This window comes from Clytia hemisphaerica, unplaced genomic scaffold, assembly GCF_902728285.1.
Source record: "Clytia hemisphaerica strain Z4C2 unplaced genomic scaffold, Clytia hemisphaerica genome assembly, whole genome shotgun sequence".
Taxonomy (NCBI): domain Eukaryota; kingdom Metazoa; phylum Cnidaria; class Hydrozoa; order Leptothecata; family Clytiidae; genus Clytia; species Clytia hemisphaerica.
In genome coordinates this window covers 186,896-208,366 of record NW_027104031.1, presented here as the reverse complement: position 1 = coordinate 208,366, position 21,471 = coordinate 186,896, and the positions used below count along the sequence as shown (strand labels likewise).

Sequence of the window (21,471 nt, the reverse complement as noted above, 5' to 3'; positions counted from 1 at the left end):
CTTTTTCCCCAGGCAAAACCCTAAGGGCAAAACTTTTTGAAACTTTGAAACTCATTTTCAGACAATATCATGTATACCATTCGAAAGCTCTCGAAAAAGTATATAGAAGACTTTTAAACGGGTATAGCCGATTTCATTACCTAACTCAAGATATTTCATGCGAAAGTTCCACTTGTCGCCACATTTTGGTCTAAAATTGACCATAAATTTCATCTTCTGCGTGAATTATTTCGATTATCTTTTTCCTACAAAGCAGCCTGTATTTTTGTAACACAACCACACTAAGTGGGAATGGGAAAAATTGTTTTATTTCATTATTTTCAGTGGAAAAAAAAGTTGGGGGATAATTTTCCACTGGGGACGATATTTTGGCCAATTTTTCCAGTGGGAAGGAGTCCCAGTGGGTCTGTGAGAAGGGGGTGTTCTAATGTAAAACAACCACAAAAAGACCAAAATTCATGAACATTTATTATATTCTAATGAAAAGGTTTTGGTGGCGACTCCCGCATAATTTCGGGCGTTTCCGCATAAAATGATGACCAAGTTGCGCATGCGCCTTACATAACTTAAATTGTCATCTTTTTGTTTGAGAAATCAAGTAACATTTTGATTTTATATGTTATATATCACCTTTAAATACAATTAAACAAGTGTTATGCATAGATTTTAGTTCAAATTCATATAATAAAATATTTTGAAAATAAAAAGTCAATAATAATTGAAAAAAAAAAAAAAATATGTATATGAAGAAAATACCTGCCATTAAACCAAAATCAATTGATTGGGTTAAATTGAACCGAGTAGGCCAGCATTCTTGACCATGGAATAAAATATTGTAGTATGATCGGCCAACAGAGTTTTGGGTGAATCGAATTCTGCGACCTCTCCTTTTTCCATCACCAAAATCCTGATAGAAAAAACAAATTACAATCTGAAATTTAGTCAACAGCATCATCGTGTATACACGTCATACACGTTCACTGCCGAGCCTTTTTCAGAAATCGCAATTTTGACCTCTTTGAATTTCGTCGAAAGTTTCCATATCAAAAGTTATGGCCCTTTGGACTACCGATATTGTATACTCGTGGTTAGCAGCGTAAGTGTTAACCAAATACAGCCCCATGGATTTTAGAAGAGATGTGACCCAGAGGGAAGTGTGAAAGTTGTATAAAATATTATAGAAAAATCATTGGCAGGCAAAGTTCAGTTAGTCGAACACTGTAAAGGCCAACATAAACCCTAACCGCTTAATCCTCCATTTTCTCGGTTTATCAGGACTCTCAAAAAGCGCCAAGCTCAAGCTAAATTATCTTTGAGCAATGAGCCATAGCTAAGAGCTACAGAGGAAGCTTCAGTTTTTCTCATTCAACGATATCATTATCAAGGACTTATCATTAAGTGCCAACACGTACATATGTGCACATTGACCTCAGTTTGATAGAGAACTACTAAACTGAGGATTGAAGTGAGATTCGAACTCACGAATTTCGCATTACTAGTGCAACTGCTCTACCGACTGAGCTATCCAGTCCACGCTGGAAGCAATTTCTCAGGAAAGCAAGATTTGCACTAATTTGATGGGGACGAACGGATTCTTGAATTTAGCGTCTTCTGTGTTTTTGAGCTCCGTGCAACGGTGTTTGGTGCAGAAATATAAGGCCTTAGGTATAATCATTCTTATTCCAAAAGAGGCGAATGATGCTGAAAATGTTACTTTCAATTTAACCTAGACGTTTTTCGACTTAAAATTCCACGCAGCAAATTGCTCTCTCGTTACAACACATTACCTTTGAATCTATAACTAATTTTTGGGAAGATGACTCACCTATCATAATCCATGATGGTGTTCAATCGATGTGCGATCGTCAAAATAGTGCATCCAGTGAACTCTTTTCGAATGGTTTGTTGAATAAACAAATCTGTTTCCATGTCAACGGACGCTGTTGCTTCGTCCATGATGAGAATCTTTGACATGCGCAGTAGAGCTCTTGCAAGACAAATCAACTGACGTTGCCCAACACTAGGGTAAATATGGAATAGTTTAGACATTGAAACAAGGCTAGCAGCTTTTAATGAATTGATATTTATTATGGTATTCTTAGCTAACTTATTTTTTCGGCCTTGTTTTAAGCAATGATACAACCCAAATAAAAACCGTATATTTCTAAGTACGGTCGTGTGTACGAAAATTTGTACAGATTCTAATGACTATTTTGTGTAGTGTTGGATACTGTCGATGAATGGGGAATTTTACTGACCTTAAATTATCACCGCCTTCTTGAACTTCAGAATCTAATCCACCAGAAAGTGTTGAAACAAATTTCTTCAAACGAGAAATTTCCAAAGCGTTCCAAATTTGTTCATCGGTATGCCGTTGAAACGGATCAACGTTAAAGCGGATCGACCCCGAAAATAAGACTGGATCCTATAAATATATAACGCTTCAAAGAATAAAATAACAAAAGCGATCAAAAGATTGGTTTACTTCTAAGCTAGTCTGTAAAATCAACGAACGACTTGTTAATTGTGATAAATAGTTAAAGGGGAGGGAAAATGTTCTACGCGTTTTTTTATAAGAACAAACTTTTAAAGAACATAAGGCTTCGATGGCCAAAATGCTAAGAACAAGCTAAGAACATTTAAAGGCTTTGCAGACATTATTTTTCATCCGCCGCTTAACCCTCCTTTTTTCTGTCGGCTTTTATTATATGGGGATGAAAGTTTGACTTCAAATCTAAATAAATCTATTCTTTGTTCTGTTGTTGAATTTCTTAACGAAACTGGAAGGTTTAGCGGTGCTTTATTTTAGGCTTTTACCTAACAATTGTAGCTTCCTTCTCCAAGATTTTTTCTTTATTTACTTATTTATTTATTTTTACATATTCTAGTACCTCTGGCGATATAACGTTAGTTCCTAGCGGGGGGAGGGACTATATTTTATGTTTAAGTAATGTTTTGTAATATGTTCGTAGTGTACACGTGTTTTTGTTTCAATAAAGAAAAAAAAAAAAAAAAAAAAAAAGACTCTAAAACATCCAATTTCTTAGGAAAATGGACCAAAATGCTCAAAAAATGGGGAATATAAGAACATGTTAGGCTTAAAACTCAAAAAGAACATTAAGAACATCCAAAGGCTTCAAAAATTTTGGATGTTTTTATAAAAAAAGTGTATAAATTTTTTTCAGAGTAAACTAGTTCAAGCCAAAACCCTGTAGTACATTTCCAATAAGAATTCTACGAATACTTGTAAGGCACAGACAGTATTTGAACCAGAAAGTTATTAATCAAATTAAATTCTACCTGAGGTATAATGCTGATCTTAGAGCGCAACTCTTGTAAAGTGACATTTGATATTTTGACACCATCAATAGAAATATAGCCTGAAGATGCTTCGATGATACGGAATAAGGCTAAAGTGATAGAAGATTTTCCAGCTCCTGTTCGACCAACAATTCCAACCTAGAAGTAGAAAGTAAAACAAAAGGTAAACATGAAAATTTTAAGTTTAAGTTTAAGTTTTGAGTTCACAAAAACCTTCAACACAACCTGTAAAACACGGTTTTTTAAGAACATAAGGCTTCGATGGCCAAAATGTTAAGAACAAGTTAAGAATATCTTAAGGCTTTGTGATCTCAAAAACACCTTTTTCTCACAATGTTAAGAACATTTTTAGGCTTAAAACTCAAAAAGTTAAGAACATCCAAAGGCTTCAGAAATTTAGGATGTTCTTATAGAAAAACGTGTATTCGGTTCTCTGGCACAGTCTTAACATAACGTGTTTGTTGAAAAATTGATCGATGAAGAGAAAAACTTACTTTTTCTTGTGGACGTATTGTGATATTTATACTGTTCAAAACAAGTGGCATGCTGGGTCGGTATCGCACTGAGTAATTGACCAATGAGATTTCTCCATTTTGTGGCCAATCAGGCGTGACCTCTCGTGAGGGTTGTAACGTTATGCTAGCCTAGGGTTTACAAGGAAAAAATGTTATTCAGGTCAACTTATTTTAAAGGCGTTTAAAAATAGTTTGAAAGTGAAAGAGTTTGAAAGACTAGAAACATCTAGTCCGTCTAGAATTATCGTTCTTATATTTTACTAATCTATTTCCACAACACAACGCTGTTCTCGATTCGATAGTGGAACGAATAAAGTCTTGCACTCGTTCTTTGATTGGCGTAAATTCAGCTAATAGCTTGTACCGTTTCTAAACAGTCGTTTTAGCTCTTTTACGCTCACGCCCACTCCCACACCCATGCATTTGATTGACCGCAAATCCCTGATTTAAGACGCTGACGTCTTTGACCACTTGGCCATCGCTTCTTCTATACATTTGATAAAACGATATTGAAAATGCTACACATATCACGATCCACACGGCACCTTCAAAGTCAAAACAGTTAAAAAAATATCCTCTATCCTCAACGACGTACCTCTCTCGGTTTTGATATGTAATCATTTATTCGCTCAATTGAAACCAAGTTAACTTCCAAACCATTCGAAGAGCGAACCAATGAAATCAAAGATTGCGTCATCTGAAAGATCGAATAATATATAAATAATCATAACCGATCTCAACTGTTAGCACAACTATTTACATATTTTTGTCATTAACAACGTAAAAACCTTGAGCAAAGAAAAGCTTTCGTACCCTCGGAGAGAAAAGTAAATAAAAAAGCACTGATTCGGTTTTAAAAAGTCTACACGTCTACTTAACTCTGAGCCCTGAATCAGGGTGGGGGCCTTAGAGTAAAACTGGCGATGGGTATGTGAGGACGATAAGGCCGAGTTCCTTCACCTTCCAAAGGGTAGGAAGTTTTTCAAATATTTCTCTCTAAGGGTCAATTTTCAATAGGATTTGGTCTCTCTAGGGGTCGGCTTTGTAAGATCCCGTCTGCCAACCTTAGTCCCCTGGGCCCCTGGAAGGAACGGTTTAAATCAATTGATTTACCTGTATAGCATAAGACACAGTCAGCCCAAGGATACCTGGTGATATGTTTCCTTTCTCCATGACACAAAATATGGCGGTAAAGAGAGCAACAAAGATACCAAGCATCTTTATCTGAATTAACATCCATCTAAGAACAAAAGGAAATAACATTAATTGATTTTCTTATAAACTGTGGCGAATACACGTTTTTATAAGAACATCCAAAATTTTTGAAGGCTTCGGATGTTCTTAACGTTTTGAGTTTTAAGCCTAAAAATGTTCTTATTTTGACCATTTGGAGAATATTTTTGACCATTTTCCTCAAAAATAGGGTGGTGTTTTTGAGTCCACAAAGCCTTAAAATGTTCTTAGCTTTCATTTTGGCCAGCGAAGCCTTATGTTCTTATATAGTTTGTTCTTATAAAAAACGTGTAGATTTAACAAACACTTACCGAAAAAGGATCATCAATATATACAGAGCGTCGTGTATTCTACCGTCGAAATATCATAAAAAGTATTAGACTCATTAAAAAAGCACTTTTTCTTGGAGTGACACCAAAATTTGTTGAAATACGTGGAAACTTTATTGATAATTCGTTGAATTAACAAAGTTGATGGAATAAAGTGCTTTGCTTGCTGAGTCATCAAGGTTTAAACCCGAATCATTACGGCGAAAACTATCTTAAGTGGATAAAAGTTGGCGGGGAAAATATTTGGCGAATTTAATCAAATTAAATCCTCGCCAAAATTCTAAATTCGGCAATTCGCCAAATTAAATCCCCGCCAAATTTAACAAAAAGATAATTATGTGAAAAATCACAACTTTTTAGTATATTTTTGAGTAATTTTCACCCATTTCAGTGTGACAAAACTTCCAATTCGCCAAATTAAATCCCCGCCAAATTTTACGAAATTGATCTATCGCCAAATTAAATCCCCGCCAAAAATCGTATTTTGGCCAATCGCCAAATTAAATCCAGGCCAAAATTTATCCACTTAAGTTAGTATAAAGGTACGGATACGTATAATCCATATTAGTGGTTTGAAGAGCAGAACTAAAAACAAACCTGTCACACATAATGTTTGCAAGAAAGGGTCGCTGCAGATGATCAATCCTTCTGTGGTTTTCGTCGATAAATTCGTCTACTTTACCGAACGCTCTTATGGTGCTTGCTCCATTTATACTTTCCATGAAATGGTTGAAAATTGGCGACTGGTTAATCGAGATGATCCGCTTCAATTGTCTTGATGACTTGACGTAGATTCTCTGAAGAAGAAAAGATGTAATCAGGATAACTTTGAAGATCCATGAATTTTACAATGTCAAGATGTCAAGTCAGATCTGATACGCATCTTGTTTTAAACTATTCATCCTGTGTTTAAGATTCAAAAAGCTTCCCCGGAGACATCTCTAATTCCCGAGCGATGACTTTGGTGATTCTGACGCCTGATGTTGTTTCTAGTGTTAATGGTTCTGTTGATATGACTGTGGATTTAACTATCCTTTAGCTCTGGTTTAGTCGGCCCCCTTTTAGCCCTGCCTATTCTAATTGCTAATTAAAGTTGGCATAAAGTGGATCGAGCTCGCAACCAATGACGCTATACTATTGTTTCGCAAAAGTTGGCAAAGAGTTGGCGTCTAAAGCTAAACATAGACAGCCCACTTTCGATCCACTTTATGCCAACTCTAGCAATTAGAATAGGCAGGGCTAAAATTGAGTCGACTAAACCAGAGCTTAGATTTTACAATCATGGTCGTAATATTTGAGAAAAAAGAGAAATTCCTACGAAATCTTATAACCACAAACGATTTGGAAGCGCTCGGAAGGGTAGAGTTTTAACTCTGAGTTTTCCTTAGGATCTAAGGACCCAAAAGTTCAAGAATGGTCCAATAGGGCTCAGAATATGGCCAAGAAGTCTATAAACCCCTCCCGAATTAAAATACTCGAATGAATTTATCAATTAGCCCAAAAGCGACTTTCTCGCCCGAACTCCCAATTTCGGAAAACGAGGAAATAAGCTAAATTCTCAATAGATTTTCACCATGATTTTAGGGTTGAGACTATTGTTAATGTTTGGAGAGAACTTAAATTGAGCGAAAAACAACAATCAGTAAAAATATCATTTGATCAATGAACTCCACAACCATCAACTGACAAACATGGATAATCATTGTGAACGACTTGGAACACTTTGTCGGTTGTGTGGCTCAAAAATAATAACCAGCAGGTTCTATTGCAACCCCAAGCTGGAATTGAATTGTGGAAAATTATTGCCTGAGGTCAAATCTTGTTGCGACCGTTTTGCAAAAGGCTGTATGATAAAATTTTAAGCCTTTATAAACTTTTTTATTTATTTTATTACACTCGTAAATAAAAGCTCTCACCTGAGTCAAAATATAAATGACGAATATTGGTATAAAAGCCACCATCACCAAAGGCGTTGCAAATGAAATCACATATACCACACCTAGAAGGCCCATTCCATCGACCAGGCAAGTCCTTAAGTTAGTAGGTATGGAGCTGTCTAAACCACCAATATCTTTGGTGAAACGATTCATTATACGTCCAGATGGTGTTGATTCAAAGAAAGAAATTGGACAATGCAAGATTGTATCCAGCAATTGAAAATGTAGTTTTTTAGAAGATCTGTAACTTGCCAGAGCTAATACGATAGCTAAAAATAAGACAAAGAAACCTTGTGCTAAGCCAAGAAGTCCATACACACTGATTAGTTCGTTACGATGAAGCTTTGCTGTTATTGGTGATAATGAACTCCAATGTGCTAACCAGAACCTCGAACCAACCAACGAAGCTTCTTGCAATATTCCACATGTTACGATGACCAGAGATGCAAGGATACCAATTGTCTTCAAATATTTCATGAGAATTGTCAGCTTAACCTGAAAATAATCACAAAATCTCAGACTTTTTCGCAGTAAAAGAAATGTATTGAATTTTTTGTGCCTAACAGGGTTTAAGTTCTTGTCTATTACTGAAATGTGGCCATTAACACGGGGGGGGGGGGGTACCCTTAAGGGTAGGTTTTTCGAGACCCTCAAAATGCACTGTAAGGGTGTACTTTTGATAAGTGCACTACAAGGGTCTTCTTTTAGCTGGATACACTATAAGGGTGTGTTTAGGGACTGCTGAATAGCAAGTCTGACAATAAAAATCTGATGTATCTTTACGGTTTTGACCCGCATCCATTTTGATTTGTTTTGCACCTTGTATCGACATCTCATTTTCAGGTGGCTTCAGCAAAATAAGATATGAAAACAAACTTCTAAGGTTCAGAAACTTTCGGTAAAATGGACCTTTTCACTGCTCAGGGGCTGCATTGTAAGGGTCCGATTTTGTCTGAGTGTATGGAATGGTGAAATTAAGATATGATGATATTAATAGCAAATAATATTTTCTTACATTTCCAGTTTCCACTTTTTCTTGCTCAATTAGTTTCCATTTTTCATTTTCAGTTTCATTTTCATCTTCTTCGTCCTCAACTACATCATCTGTGAAAAGTTGTTCATCTGTCATTCTGTCTATTACACGGTACAGATTTTTGCCGCTTGTTGTTAAAATACCACCCTGACTATGCAAAGAGATTTGCCCTTGAAACACAGGGTGGTTGGGTGCTTCTTCGTATATTTCGTCATCTGAAAGGATGCAATAAGAGAATGAACATTTAGGAAATCGCTGCCACCGAGTTAAGAGTTTCAATCTCAAAATTTATGTCTCTGAAAACAATACTTTCTTTACTTTGCTAAATTACAATTTTGAAATTGATCCTTTTCTCTTGTAGCTTTTCTTCTCCATATACAAGAAAAGGGCCAATATTCTAATTTTGAGATTGGTTCTTTCGCCGCCTCGATGGCAGTGAAGTGTAGGTGCTATTTTACCAGACAAGATCTTATCAATGAAAAATATAGAAACGTAACGATTACCATGATCATCGTCAACCAAAGTTGACTTCTCCTTCTCAATTGATTGTTCTAGGTCATTGTCATTGCTAGCTTTGGCAAATTGGTTCAAGATGTCTGCAAATCCACCATTACTTTCTAAAAGCTTTTCGAATGAACCATGCTATAAAAAAAAGTTAAAAACAGTGTGTTTATTGGATTTCTAACAGACCAGCTCCCGAGTGCGGGGTAGCACCACTTAGGGGGATCCTAAATTACAATACTATTTTCGTGTTGCTTAATATCTCTAGTTTATGGAATGGAAAGGTAAATAGCGTTTTAAGGGGGCTTTTGGTCTCCAGAGGGTCTAAAATAGGAGGTCCTAAATTTCCATAAAAATAAAGTCATCAATGTATACAAAGCTTAGTTTAGGGCCAACGTAATAGTTCATGTAACGTCAAAAAAACAAACATGATAACCAGAAGATACACAAAACTATGCAATCCATGATGAAGTTTTAGTAATTAACAAACGTACCTGTGAAATTGTTTTATCTTTGATGACACAAATGTGGTCAACATGTGGCAAAAATGATAATCCATGAGTCACTAAAACTCTCGTCTGAAATTTAAAAAGATTATAAAGTATTTTTGTACAACAATACCTCAAGGATTGTAATATAAGTGTACATATAATCAAGGTCGTAAAATAATATTCAACAACGTTTTTAAATTTTTTTTCATTAAGATAAGATAACTATATTAAATTACAAAATAGTCAAAGGCTTCTGAAATCATAGATCCAAGGCTACATTTTTTTATGAGTAAAGAAAACGTTCATATTTGAAGTATCATGGCATGGTAATATTTAGGTAGATTCGCTGGAGTTAGGTATTCGGTATTCGGGATTCGGGATTCGCATTCGGGATTCGAAAAAGCTCAATAAAAACTTAATGAAAAAAGATATTAACTTGAAATAAAAAACGGATGCATGTACACATACTAAGTAATAAATCCAAATAAAAAAAATTCAGAATATGAGCTCAGTTGTCACGTGACTATGGGAAATTCCCCTATTCGGGATTCAAATCCTGTCAGGGACCTTTCTTCAAAAGCTCGCCAGTCGTCAGTAAATGGTTGAATTGACTTCAAATAAAAAACGGATGCAAGTTCACATGTCAAGGAAGATATTCCAAAAAAAATAATTCAGAATATGAGCTTAGTTGTCACGTGACTACGGGAAATTCCCCTATTCGGGATTCAAATTATTTCAGGGACTATTTCAAAAGCTTACCAGTCATCAGGAAATGGTTGGATTGACTTCAAATAAAAAACGGATGCAAGCTCACATGTTAAGGAAAATATTCCAAAAAAAAAAATTCAGAATATGAGCTTAGTTGTCACATGACTATGGGAAATTCCCCTATTTGGGAGTTATTTCAATTTAAAGACCATTTTTAAAAAGCTCGCCAGTCGTCAGTAAATGGTTGAATTGACTTCAAATAAAAAACGGATGCAAGTTCACATGTCAAGGAAGACATTCCAATAAAAAAAATTCAGAATATGAGCTTAGTTGTCACGTGACTACGGGAAATTCCCTTTTTTGAGAGTTATTTTAGTTTAGGGACCCTTTTTGAAAAGCTCATAAAAACTCAAGGAAGAAAGGTATCGACTTCAAATAACAAACGGATGCAAGTTCACATATCTGAGAAAATATTCCAAAAAAAATTATTCAGAATATGAGCTTAGTTGTCACGTGACTACGGGAAATTCCCCTATTCGGGATTCAAATTATTTCAGGGACCTTTTTCAAAAGCTTACCAGTCATCAGGAAATGGTTGGATCGACTTCAAATAACTGACGACTGGCGAGCTTTTGAAGAAAGGTCCCTGACAGGATTTGAATCCAGAATAGGGGAATTTCCCATAGTCACGTGACAACTGAGCTCATATTCTGAATTTTTGTTATTGGGATTTATTCCTTAGTGTGTGTACATGCATCCGTTTTTTATTTCAAGTTAATATCTTTTTTCGTTAAGTTTTTATTGAGCTTTTTCGAATCCCGAATGCGAATCCCGAATCCCGAATACCGAATACCTAACTCCAGCGAATGTACCTCATGGCATACAGGATAGTAAAATTTTCAGTGAAGGGCTCTAGTCATAGTGAAAAATCAATTTCAGAATTTGAAGATAAAATCTTATGTTTTCGCTTCTTTCATATGTTTTAGAACAAACTGCTTTTGAAAAAGTGAATTTACATCATGAGTAATTAAGGAATAAGTGTGGCATGGACCTTAATAAAACGTCATAACGACGCTATTCATATACTTTTCACAAAAAAGCCTAATCTCCTCATGGAAATCATTTAATTGTTTCAAACTTTTTTAAAGTTAATGACAAATAATTTCTTTATTTAGATTTTTTCGGAAAAATTTTCTATTTAGCTACATCCCAAGTTATAGCTGTTTTCGTATGGAAATTTAGTGGAGAAAATTGCCAAAAATGAGGTTTTTTGGAGATTTCAAAGGAAAGATTCTTCCGCAAAGATTTTCCGAAATTGTATTTTTAGATACTAAATAGATACATCACCTGAACCAAAAAAAAAATACCAAATTGTTTGATTTTTACCGAGATTAGGGCTTTGAAAGGCGAAATACTCTTCTTCGAAAAACTCTTCGTTTTCTTTTTCATTTAATTTTTTCATTTCAATTTTTCGATTTTTAGATTCTAAAAAGGTAGGTTTAACAGGTTATATAAAAAGATTTATACATTAATCTTTTTAAAATGCAGAAATTGCCATTTAAGTTGGTGTAAAATCGAAAAATTAGGTATGTCCTTAACTCGCTTTCTTTACTCAAAGAAGAATAAATCTCTCTTATCATTAACATTGAGCACTCTTAGCTAGCCAAACTGATAGTTGTTTTGGAGAACGCGATGGACTATTGAATAACTAATTACTCCACAACAGTTACCTAGAGACAAGATAATTTTTCATGTTTTTTATTGGCTGAGGGAAAGTAATTTGTTATTCAATAGGCCGTCGCGTTCTCCAAAATAACTATTTACATTATTTACATTACCTTATCTTTCAATAGGCCATTCGATCCAATGATATTTTCGAAGATATGTTTTCCAACGTGGGCATCAACTGCAGAAAGAGGATCATCAAATAGATAAATGTCTGCATTCTCATAAACTGCACGTGCCAAGGAAACTCTTTGTTTTTGTCCTCCACTGAGGTTGATTCCTTTTTCACCGATTTCCGTCAAATCTGAAGCTGGGAGAAGCTCAATGTCGGTCTCTAATGCACATGCTCTTAGAATTTTTTTGTATGCTTCATTACGGTAATATTTTCCAAATAAAACATTCTGTCTCAGATTTTTATTCTGTATCCAAGCTTGTTGTGAAACGTAAGCAATTTTTCCATAAGTTTTCACACTTCCACAAACTTTTTCAAGCTCTCCTAAAATGGAGGATAATAAAGAAGATTTTCCACTGCCAACTTGACCGACCACAGCAATCAATTGTCCTCTTGCCACACCAAGACTAATATCCTTTAGAGCCTTATCTTCTGGTGTCCAACCAAAACTACCATTGTGAATTTCAATATTTAGGCTAGCATCACATGGACCTGGCAGCCTTATGTATCCATTAGAATCAAATTCTTCACAGTTTAAAAATTCTGATATACGTTTTGCTGATATGTTGTAGTTCACCACAGCACTAATAAAGATCGGCACAACAGAGAATGGATATCTCATAATGTTAAATAATGTTATGCTTACAAAGGCTTTTTCAGCTGTTAAAACCCCTTTTTCTATGTAAACATAAACAGCAAATGTTGCAAGTGAAACAAAAAATGGGAGGCATGTAATTGAAAAATCCCAACTTGCACTCAATATCATGCTTTTACGTACAAATCTCAATTCTTGTTTACGAATTTCAGTCACTTTTTGCATGAAGCTTCCTTCCCAGGCATACATTTTGATGATTTTGATCCCAGAAATAATTTCACTCATAAGTTTTAAACGTTGATCTTTGAATTTTACAAGTTGCTGATTATATTTTCGAACAAGTTGGGTGCTCAAATAGTTTATTGGGTTTGAAAGAAGTATGACCACAAGACCAGCCAGTGTTGACCATCCAATTAAACGAAATAACGATAAAAGTGAAACAATGATTAGCAATGGTGCTGACCAGCTGACAACAAGATATGTCACGACTTGGTAGCTTCTGTCTGCATCAGTAGACATGAAATTTATGAGTTTGCCAGAAGGATATTTGGTGCGGCTCTGGTTGCTCAACCGGAACATCTAAAATAATAATTTGAGCTGCAAAATAAAATGCATCCACCTGATAAATATCTGTCCCTTAAAGGAAAAATAAGATGATTTGAGATATAACTTAGCATCAGAAGAATCTCAAATCAGTTAGCCCTGCTAGCCCTTTAATATTATACAAGAAATCTTCATACTTAATCATGTGATAATTTATGTGATGTAATTTACATAATTATAAGTTGTTAACAATCGAAAGCAAGTGTTTTATATACAAAATGCATAACAACGTTATCAGAACCAAAAAAAATCCAGCAAATATCGTACAGCAAACTTAGAGACGAAATTGGCTGTTTGACCTGGCAAATTCAGGAGAATCGTTTAAAAACAGTAAGAAAATCGAATGAAGCATGAAATAAATTTTAAATTTTAATAATGTAAAATAAATAGAAATACCTTTCTGTAAACACTTGAAACAATTAGTGTCTTGAAATTCATTGCTATAATGTAGCATCTGTAGAAATATTGTTGATGAACTAGGTTTTGTCCCACCAACAATATGAAAAGGATAAATGCATATGTGATCCCTTCTTTTTTTGATGTTCCATGTTCCACTGATTTGATCAACTTTCTTAATAATAAAGAAAACAAAGTTTTTATTTTAATACAATAATGACCGGTTCGTGAGGGCTGTACTGAGAAATATTGCCCGAGGTCAAGTAACGACCGAGCTTGCAAGGTTGTTGCGTTGACCGAGGGCAATATTTTCAGTACAGCCCGAAAAAACCCGTCATTATTGTATTTGTTAACCGTTTCCTTCAACTTTGATTGATTTTTAGCGCTTTATCCAGGAAAAATAGCGAAATAAAGCAGAAAAAACAAGCGAAAAGAGATAAAAATTGCTATAATTTCTGACGTCAAAAATAAAAAATGAGAGAAGTGATGTCAACGCATTGTTCATTTTACTTTGAAAAAGTGACGTCACAATGAATTTTCCTAACGACGGGCAACTCTGGACAATGTAGGCCCGTCGTCATGCGAAAGGAACCAATTACATTGCGCAAAAAGCCATGTAGCCCGCTTCGAAAAAGTAACCGGTTAACAATGCATTATAATGAAAACTACTTTATTTTATTCTTTAGCAGACAAAGTAAATGTAAAAAAGGACCTGATGGTTCCTGTCGTAACAAATGTTGGGTAAATTTTAAAGATACTGGTTACTCTTGATGTAAATTGATCATATTTTGAAAGTTTTTTGGAGGGGAAGAGGAAGAGTCGGTGAGGTCCGGAAGAGTACAGGGTCTGGTGCCATCAAGAGGTGCTTCATTTAACCTTCAAAATCAACCCAAAAAGGGTTGTAAAAATGATATCACAGATAATCTCTCTACCCTAACACTTGACACATTCATTAGGGCCTACCAGTATGCTTCTAAGAAGAAGAAAATTAAAGCACTGAATTCAGTAACCTCCATAAGATTTTTATTGAGCTGTATAGTCGTTTGGGAGAATGTGATAGTCTATTGAATAACAAATTAGATAACCAGCCGGATGGATTATCTTGTACCTAGGGTATAACTAAAAGACAACTATTTTGTATTCTAATCAAATATGGAATAAAGAGACATCATTTACCCAAGTATGTATGGTGTTGATAATATGAAAAAATCAGCGATAAGTTTGAACAAACAGCAAAAGAGGTACTTCCTCCAATACATCCTGACAAAAATTGTTGTGAGAAAAGGTTTTTCGTTGCCATCTCCTTTGGATTTCTGCAGCTTTTTCCTGGTTCAAAAGAAAAATATTCAAAGAGAATAACTACTGACATGTTCCAATCTATCCAATCTTCTAAAAAATGACTCAAAGCCAAAAAAATTTCAGAGAATTTGAAAACGAAAGTGGAACCTCGTGTTTATTTTTTTCGCGGGCTTTTTTCCTATTATGAAACCGGACAACGGGGAATTTTTCGCTAGCGGCATTTTTTTCTTATGGCTTTCGCACCTTTCGGCTTCTCGGCTCCATTCTGCTTGAAATTCTTTGCTGATTGTTTCAGCAGAATTTTCATCTTCCAATGCCCAAATGTCTTCATTCGTTATTGTTTGTTTTGAGCCCTTTATGATAAATCTAGAATGGAAACATAAAGATAAACTTCATACCATAGTCTTTTGATTATGTCCAATATATTTGGCAAAAGGAACACGCACTCGAAAGACATGGAATAGATATTCCACCCCTACCACTCCGCTTACACAACTTTAACCTATGGAACCTATGAGATGGGTTTTTCACCAAATTTCTTCGATATTTACTGAGAACGCGTACACAGAGCCACTTGCACTTATTAACGATGGAAGTGATAAAATCTTTTTTTCTATTTCCTAGAGCCTTTTGTGAGCGTTCTCTTAATCCTAAAAAAGCGAAGCGAGGGAGATGGGTTCGTATTTGTTCATTAACGTACAAATAGAGCTCACGACGGGGTCGATTCGTATCAAATGACCTTCAAAATCAATCAGTAAAATCAAAAAGTAATGCAAGGCTTTAGGTATAGATTCACCAGATTGTTGAAGTTGTTTATAAATAACCAGTCAGCGTGATTGGTATAACAAAGAATAATAACTCTTACTTCGTCACCCACCAGAAAGTAATTCTGGACAAGAAGTTGGCATCTTTCATCGGTAACTTGTTCCTGAAATGATAGTGAAACATCCTGTACATAGGACGAGGTCGAAGAAAAGACCATCACCAGGCAGCACATATAGCTTAAAACATGCTAGATATTTTCAAAAACTTGAGTAACCCTTTCCCTGTCTTTTAGTTCTTTTTTTACAAGCATTAGGTTAATATAGAAAAGGTTACAAAGCACACGCCACGAAATCAGTTTTCCTAACAGTATATAATCCTACAAAACATGCAAAACAAATCTCATTATCTTTCTACCTCTACTAATACTTGTTAGAAATAAATAAAAAGATAATGAATTAGATATCAAAACTTTAGGAGAACTGCGAGAAGTGCTATCGCTTATCTTTTATTTTATCACGCGTTTTGTCTCTTTTGAATGTTTTAACCACGAAGTAAGTTGTGAAAAGTTGAAGTATCATTGATTCATTCATTTTAAATTTGAGATTTGATAAGAGAATATCCTCTATGTGCAACCTAATCGGTGAAAGAGATACACCCACGAGTTCAAAGCCCGATGGGGCTAGAAAAAAGTCCAAGAATTGTTGCGCTTAGAGTACATTTCAACTGTGAGACAATATACAACCTTTTCGACCGTAGCCACCAATTGCCGCGCGGGCATTTTTTTGTCCGTTTTATCACCCTAAAACCACCCAGCTTTTTTTTCGGGCCTAAAAAGACAATAGAAAAAAGTGTAAAAAAAGGATTTACCAGTGGATACCCCTTAAAACCACATACCCCTTAAAACCCACAATGTTGCATTTTTGGCTTTCATAACTACCAGATTTAATTTTATGTGGTATGTTTCACTTTTTTACAACCTCTTATAAATGTTCTTTCATAAAATACCAAATTTTAAGGATTTTAAAGATGCTAAAGTATCTTAAAATTCGAAGTTATTCAATATTTTATCAAAAATCCCTTCAAAAAATCAGGTTTTTTGGACCTAGAAATTACACAATTGAATTTAAGGTCACAAAACCTATACTTTTTAGATACCTATACTTATGGTAGGTATTAAAAAATCATTTTCATCTTCGTGAATAGACCCCAACGAAAATGACAGGCCCTTAAAATTCTACTTTAAAGCACTTTTATGGTGATGATCAAAAATCTGAAAATCGACTTTCTCAAAAACCTGGTCATGTGCATACCAAAATGTCAAATTTTGATGGAGATTTAAAAAACATTAGAACCATAGGTCAAAAATGAAGCGAATGAAGGTTTTGGCCTTTCGTAGCCGTTTTTGACGAAAAAACCACACACAATTGCATTATGGGCATGAAATCCTGAAAAATGAAAATATTGTTGTGGGAATGAATTCTAGCAAGTCTTTGAACCATTGAATCACGAGCAACACCAAATTTGTATCCATCAGCTTGAGTATCCCGTTAGCAAGGGTCGGACTTTGTGGTTTTTAGCCTTATTTTTGTAGGTTTTAAGGGGTATTTTGATTTTAACACATATTTTTGAGATCATTTAGGTACTAATGGTACATTCATAACATTAGTAACTTTACAGTGAATCACTGTTCAAAATTTCAAGTCAAAAGAACTTTTTTGTAAAAAGTTATTCGAGAAAAACCATTTTGTAGGTTTTAAGGGGTAAATAGCTAAAACTGCACTTTTTCACTTCCTCGTGAAAAACTGAAAACTGTTTTCTACAAAACATCACTGCTAGGGAAGACAATCATAGACAACGTACTTTCAACACAAAAAGTTTCAACCTTACACTCCAACTAAACAATGAGATAGAGGGTACCACTTTTTATTGTGGGTTTTAAGGGGTATCCACTGGTAATCGAGTTTAGGGTGGTAACTTAAATAGTGAAGTGGCACGCGCCTGACCTCGCGACTACGGTCGAAAAGGTGTGTTTCGCATATTATAGCGCTTTGTGTGATGGGGGCGTACGGGAAAGTGGTTTTGCGCGGTTTGTCGGTTTTGGCCCTTTTTTTGCCGGTTTATCGGTGAAGAGCTCGAAATATGTCGGTTTATCGGTGAAGGGAAAACATCACGGTGTCGGTGATTGAGCTGCTTTTGTTCGGTTTATCGGTGAAAAAATAAAAAAATAGCGGTTTTTCGGTGATTATCACATACGTCGGTTACTGAGAATTGATTATCCTTGTGCATAAATAACCAAAAATCAAGAAGTAAAATTTTCTTTGCTCGCTTCGCTCGCAGAAAACACCAGGAATGACCTAGTTAAATAACATATGTTCAGCAATAGCCCATTAGTAAAAGCTCTGATGGAAAAAATTGTTTACATACAGTAGCGTGGTGTGCCCCCCCTCCCAGTGGAGGCTTTTTGAAGGGGCGCCAAAAGAAGGAAGTTTTCTTTCGTATTTGCTCTTCAGTATGTAACTTTAGCGCCCCTTTCCCTTTAAGGCGCCCTTTTACTAAACTTTTGCTCAAATTTAAGCTCTATTTTGGAAAGATTTTTCCCTCCCTTCGCTCGCGTCAAACAGAGTCAACTTTTTGCATTGAATTTTTTAGAATAGGCATAACCAATAATAGTTCCTAAAGGATCGTATGTGGAATTTTTCATAAGATTTGTCATATATTATATGCCTAATTTTAAAGTTTTTATAATTCTATAAAGTTATTAAAATAATTTAACGTGGTTTTATTTTGTTCCTTTTCTAGTCGAAAATTTTGTGCTTGCTTCGCTCGCATTTCAGTATCATCTTACTATACTAAATGAGTTTATGAAAAATGTCTGTAACGCTAGCCCAGTGACATATGTTAAGATTTCTAAAATTTGAACGCCGCGGCTGGAAAACCTATCCACTTTTGATACAAAAATTCTCGCGCTAAGTTTGACAAGCGTAGAAAACTCGGATTAGAGAAGACTCTACACTGCTATTTGTAAACGAAAAAAGTTCTGACGTCAATTTCATGAAAAAGTACTGCGACGTCACAAAGTTTCAAATAAAAAGGTGTGGCATTTTTGTTGCACGATTTCGAATTATTTTATATCAACACACGCAACAAAATCCAACATTGTTGTTTGATAATTAAACTTCGTCTAACATTATTTAAAAAGGTTTCAATGTGTGTTGCATTGCATATGCGCCGGTCTTAAGCTGTCCGCGTGTGAAGCCAACAAACGGGAAAACCTTTAGCGCTCAACCGCAAAGCGCGAGCCTCTCCTTCACAACTAAGGCTTTTTCTTTCCTAGAAGCAACGATGGGTACCCTCCATAATTTTGACAGGGTCACTATGGCATTTCATTGAACAAAAACTTCCGTTATCTCAAAAAGACATATCATCGAGGCTTACAGACACAAAATTTTGACTAATGTAGAAAATTTAGAAGTATAATTTTTATTATTGTATTCGGCATTCTAAGCCAAAACGATGTCAGGCATTAACCCACATCAGAGTATTTTAAAGGCTTTTGATGTGCAAGCAAAACAGTTAACCGGCGTTTGCGACGACGGGAACCGTCTAGTTATACTCTAATTGACTTTACGCAATTCATCTCGATAAACAATGTCGCAAATTTTTCTTACTCGCTTCGCTCTCATTTCCTAAATGTTTCTAAAATGACCAAAAGTTCAAGTTAAACAAATTTTTGTATACTAATGTGACCAAAAAGGGGGCGCCAGAATTTGCCTATGCCTTCAGCTAAAATTCTACTTTTGCCTCCCCACCCTTGACCTACCCATCACTCTACTGTGTATATATGACCAGCAGAAAATAAAATAGTCCAGTCCAGTAATACTTCTAGGGCCTCATAAGATGCTTTTTCAAACACGATTTTAGAGATTATATATAATTTTTGAGTTTAAAATCGTGGACAAAAGTAACTTGCACAAAATCTCGGCACAAATAAGTCCATCAATTTTTTTCTCGCTCACTTCGCTCGCATGGAGGGTTGAGAAAATACAAAAGTTTTCTCCATCGAGGGCAACCAACATAATAAATGCAGAAACCCGTATTGAATAGTATTGATTCACTAAGCCAGCTTATTTTCGGAAAAAAGTGTCTAAAAAGGGCGTTTTTAGCCTAACGAAAGCTAGAAAACTGAAAAATTTTCCGTCCGCGCAAACCATGGTTGCGCCTCCTGCTACCTCCTAAACAACAATTTGAATTCCTGCCAGCATGCATTGGGGATTATGGGTTAGTTTTGCTACAAAAATTTCGGGGATACATGGAGTCTACTTTATTAAGAGCTACAGACCTTTTTTGAAGCAAGAGTAAAAAGTCGGTGTCGGTGAAGAGGATAAATTTTGTCGGTTTATTGGTGAAAGAGCTATTTTTGCGCGGTTTATCGGTTTTTGGAAGTCCCGTACGCCCCCCCCCCCCTTTGTGTTAAATATAGTCTAAGACGAGTTTCATCTAAGAGGAACAAACGTGAAGACGGGAGTTTTTTCGGGGGCAGCTGTTCCCGTATAATTCACTTCACCATCACTTCCGCGGCATCTTTCCTCTGCAGCCATAACGGCTTTAACCTCCCGCACCTTATTTTCCCGCGCGCTAATCTTCTTATCGGACGATAACATCGTCTATGTTAAATGCTTCCATCCTCCTGACCGCATAATAATTATATGTAAATGAGGATTTGTCAAAAATGTAATAATATGGATAATTGTAAAGATTGTTGCTGAAAACAATCCAGTGAGGATGATACTTTTATTTAATTTTTCAGTGAGTATGAGCTCTTATAGCATAGTATAAACAATAAAAACAGATAAAAAATGTAGGTTAGCATGTAGCAAAAGTTAATAGCAACTTACATTTTGTTTCCAATCTTGTTTCTTCAGTTTCTACAAACTATTTTTAGACACCACTTCTCAAACGCCTCAAGCCATATGACAACCTGTGGAATGAATGACGCCCAATCGATTAAGCGTTAGCGACAAAATCAAATCAAAAGGATAATTGCTTCTTAATGACCTTTTTTACCGAACAAAAAAACAAAAAAATTTGAAGCAAAATTGTTAACCACTCTTGCTCGAACTTTCAACTTTCTGAGCCATCTTTTTCAAGCTTGAATAACACAACGAGAGGGCAGGCAGAACAACTGATAGTATCTACGGGTTAAGGGTGTCTTTTCAAAGGTATACAAAATGCTTTGAAAGGTCGATAAAATGTAGGCTTGCAATTCCAGTGCTCCCCATACGAGATATGGGCGAAGGCTAGAAAAAAATCTTTAACCTTATTAACAAGGCATGCTAAAATTAATGATCTGATTGACTTTATTTCGAAATTTTGCACAAGATCACGACTTTCAGCACTTTCATGTTATTTTGAATTTTTGGAGCTCTGACGCTCATTCTCAATCAATTTTCAAAACTTTCCAGTAGCATGTATGTGACAAATCTTGCAAAGAAGAATCCTGAAAATCTCTGGGACTCAATTTTTGAGAAAAATAATATGTTCGAGTAAGAGAAAATCCAAACTTACTTGTACCATAAAATTTTTCAAGTTTCATGTTCACTTTTCTAGCTTTTTGAGTGATTCAAGTGAATAGACGATATCGGCTTTCCGAATTCTCCCCGAATGATTACCCATGATGCATTGCGCAAAAAAGTTCACGGACGATATTGACTTTCCGTGAATTTTTTGCGCAATGCATCATGGGTAATCATTCAGGGAGAATTTGGATAGCCGATATCGTCTATTGGAAATCCTTTTGACATGATGTGTTTTTGTTTACAGAACCTATGAAAGCAACAAGGCAACCAAA

At 35.5% G+C, this 21,471-nt stretch overlaps 1 protein-coding gene across 1 annotated transcript; it reads right to left on the bottom strand.

Moving 5' to 3' along the window:
- Positions 1 to 588: 588 nt before the first annotated feature.
- On the bottom strand, positions 589 to 21,253 carry LOC136811679 (multidrug resistance-associated protein 1-like). The gene is made up of 19 exons (XM_067068307.1): positions 21,189 to 21,253; positions 20,519 to 20,601; positions 15,724 to 15,786; positions 15,102 to 15,224; positions 14,736 to 14,885; positions 13,560 to 13,734; positions 11,907 to 13,139; positions 9,364 to 9,447; positions 8,872 to 9,010; positions 8,351 to 8,583; positions 7,315 to 7,830; positions 5,996 to 6,195; positions 4,950 to 5,076; positions 4,432 to 4,533; positions 3,816 to 3,965; positions 3,301 to 3,459; positions 2,259 to 2,425; positions 1,826 to 2,020; positions 589 to 907 (listed from the first exon to the last, which is right to left on the bottom strand). Coding segments are annotated over exons 2-19 (3,939 nt in total). The 5' UTR covers positions 20,521 to 20,601; positions 21,189 to 21,253; the 3' UTR covers positions 589 to 786.
- Positions 21,254 to 21,471: the final 218 nt, after the last annotated feature.

Excerpts from the sequence above, each read along its gene's own strand:
- LOC136811679 (XM_067068307.1), bottom strand. Across the intron at positions 9,011-9,363 it reads AAGATAAAACAATTTCACAG|CATGGTTCATTCGAAAAGCT; the intron begins GTACGTTTGTTA and ends TTTTTTTTATAG. Across the intron at positions 908-1,825 it reads ACCATCATGGATTATGATAG|GATTTTGGTGATGGAAAAAG; the intron begins GTGAGTCATCTT and ends TTTTTCTATCAG.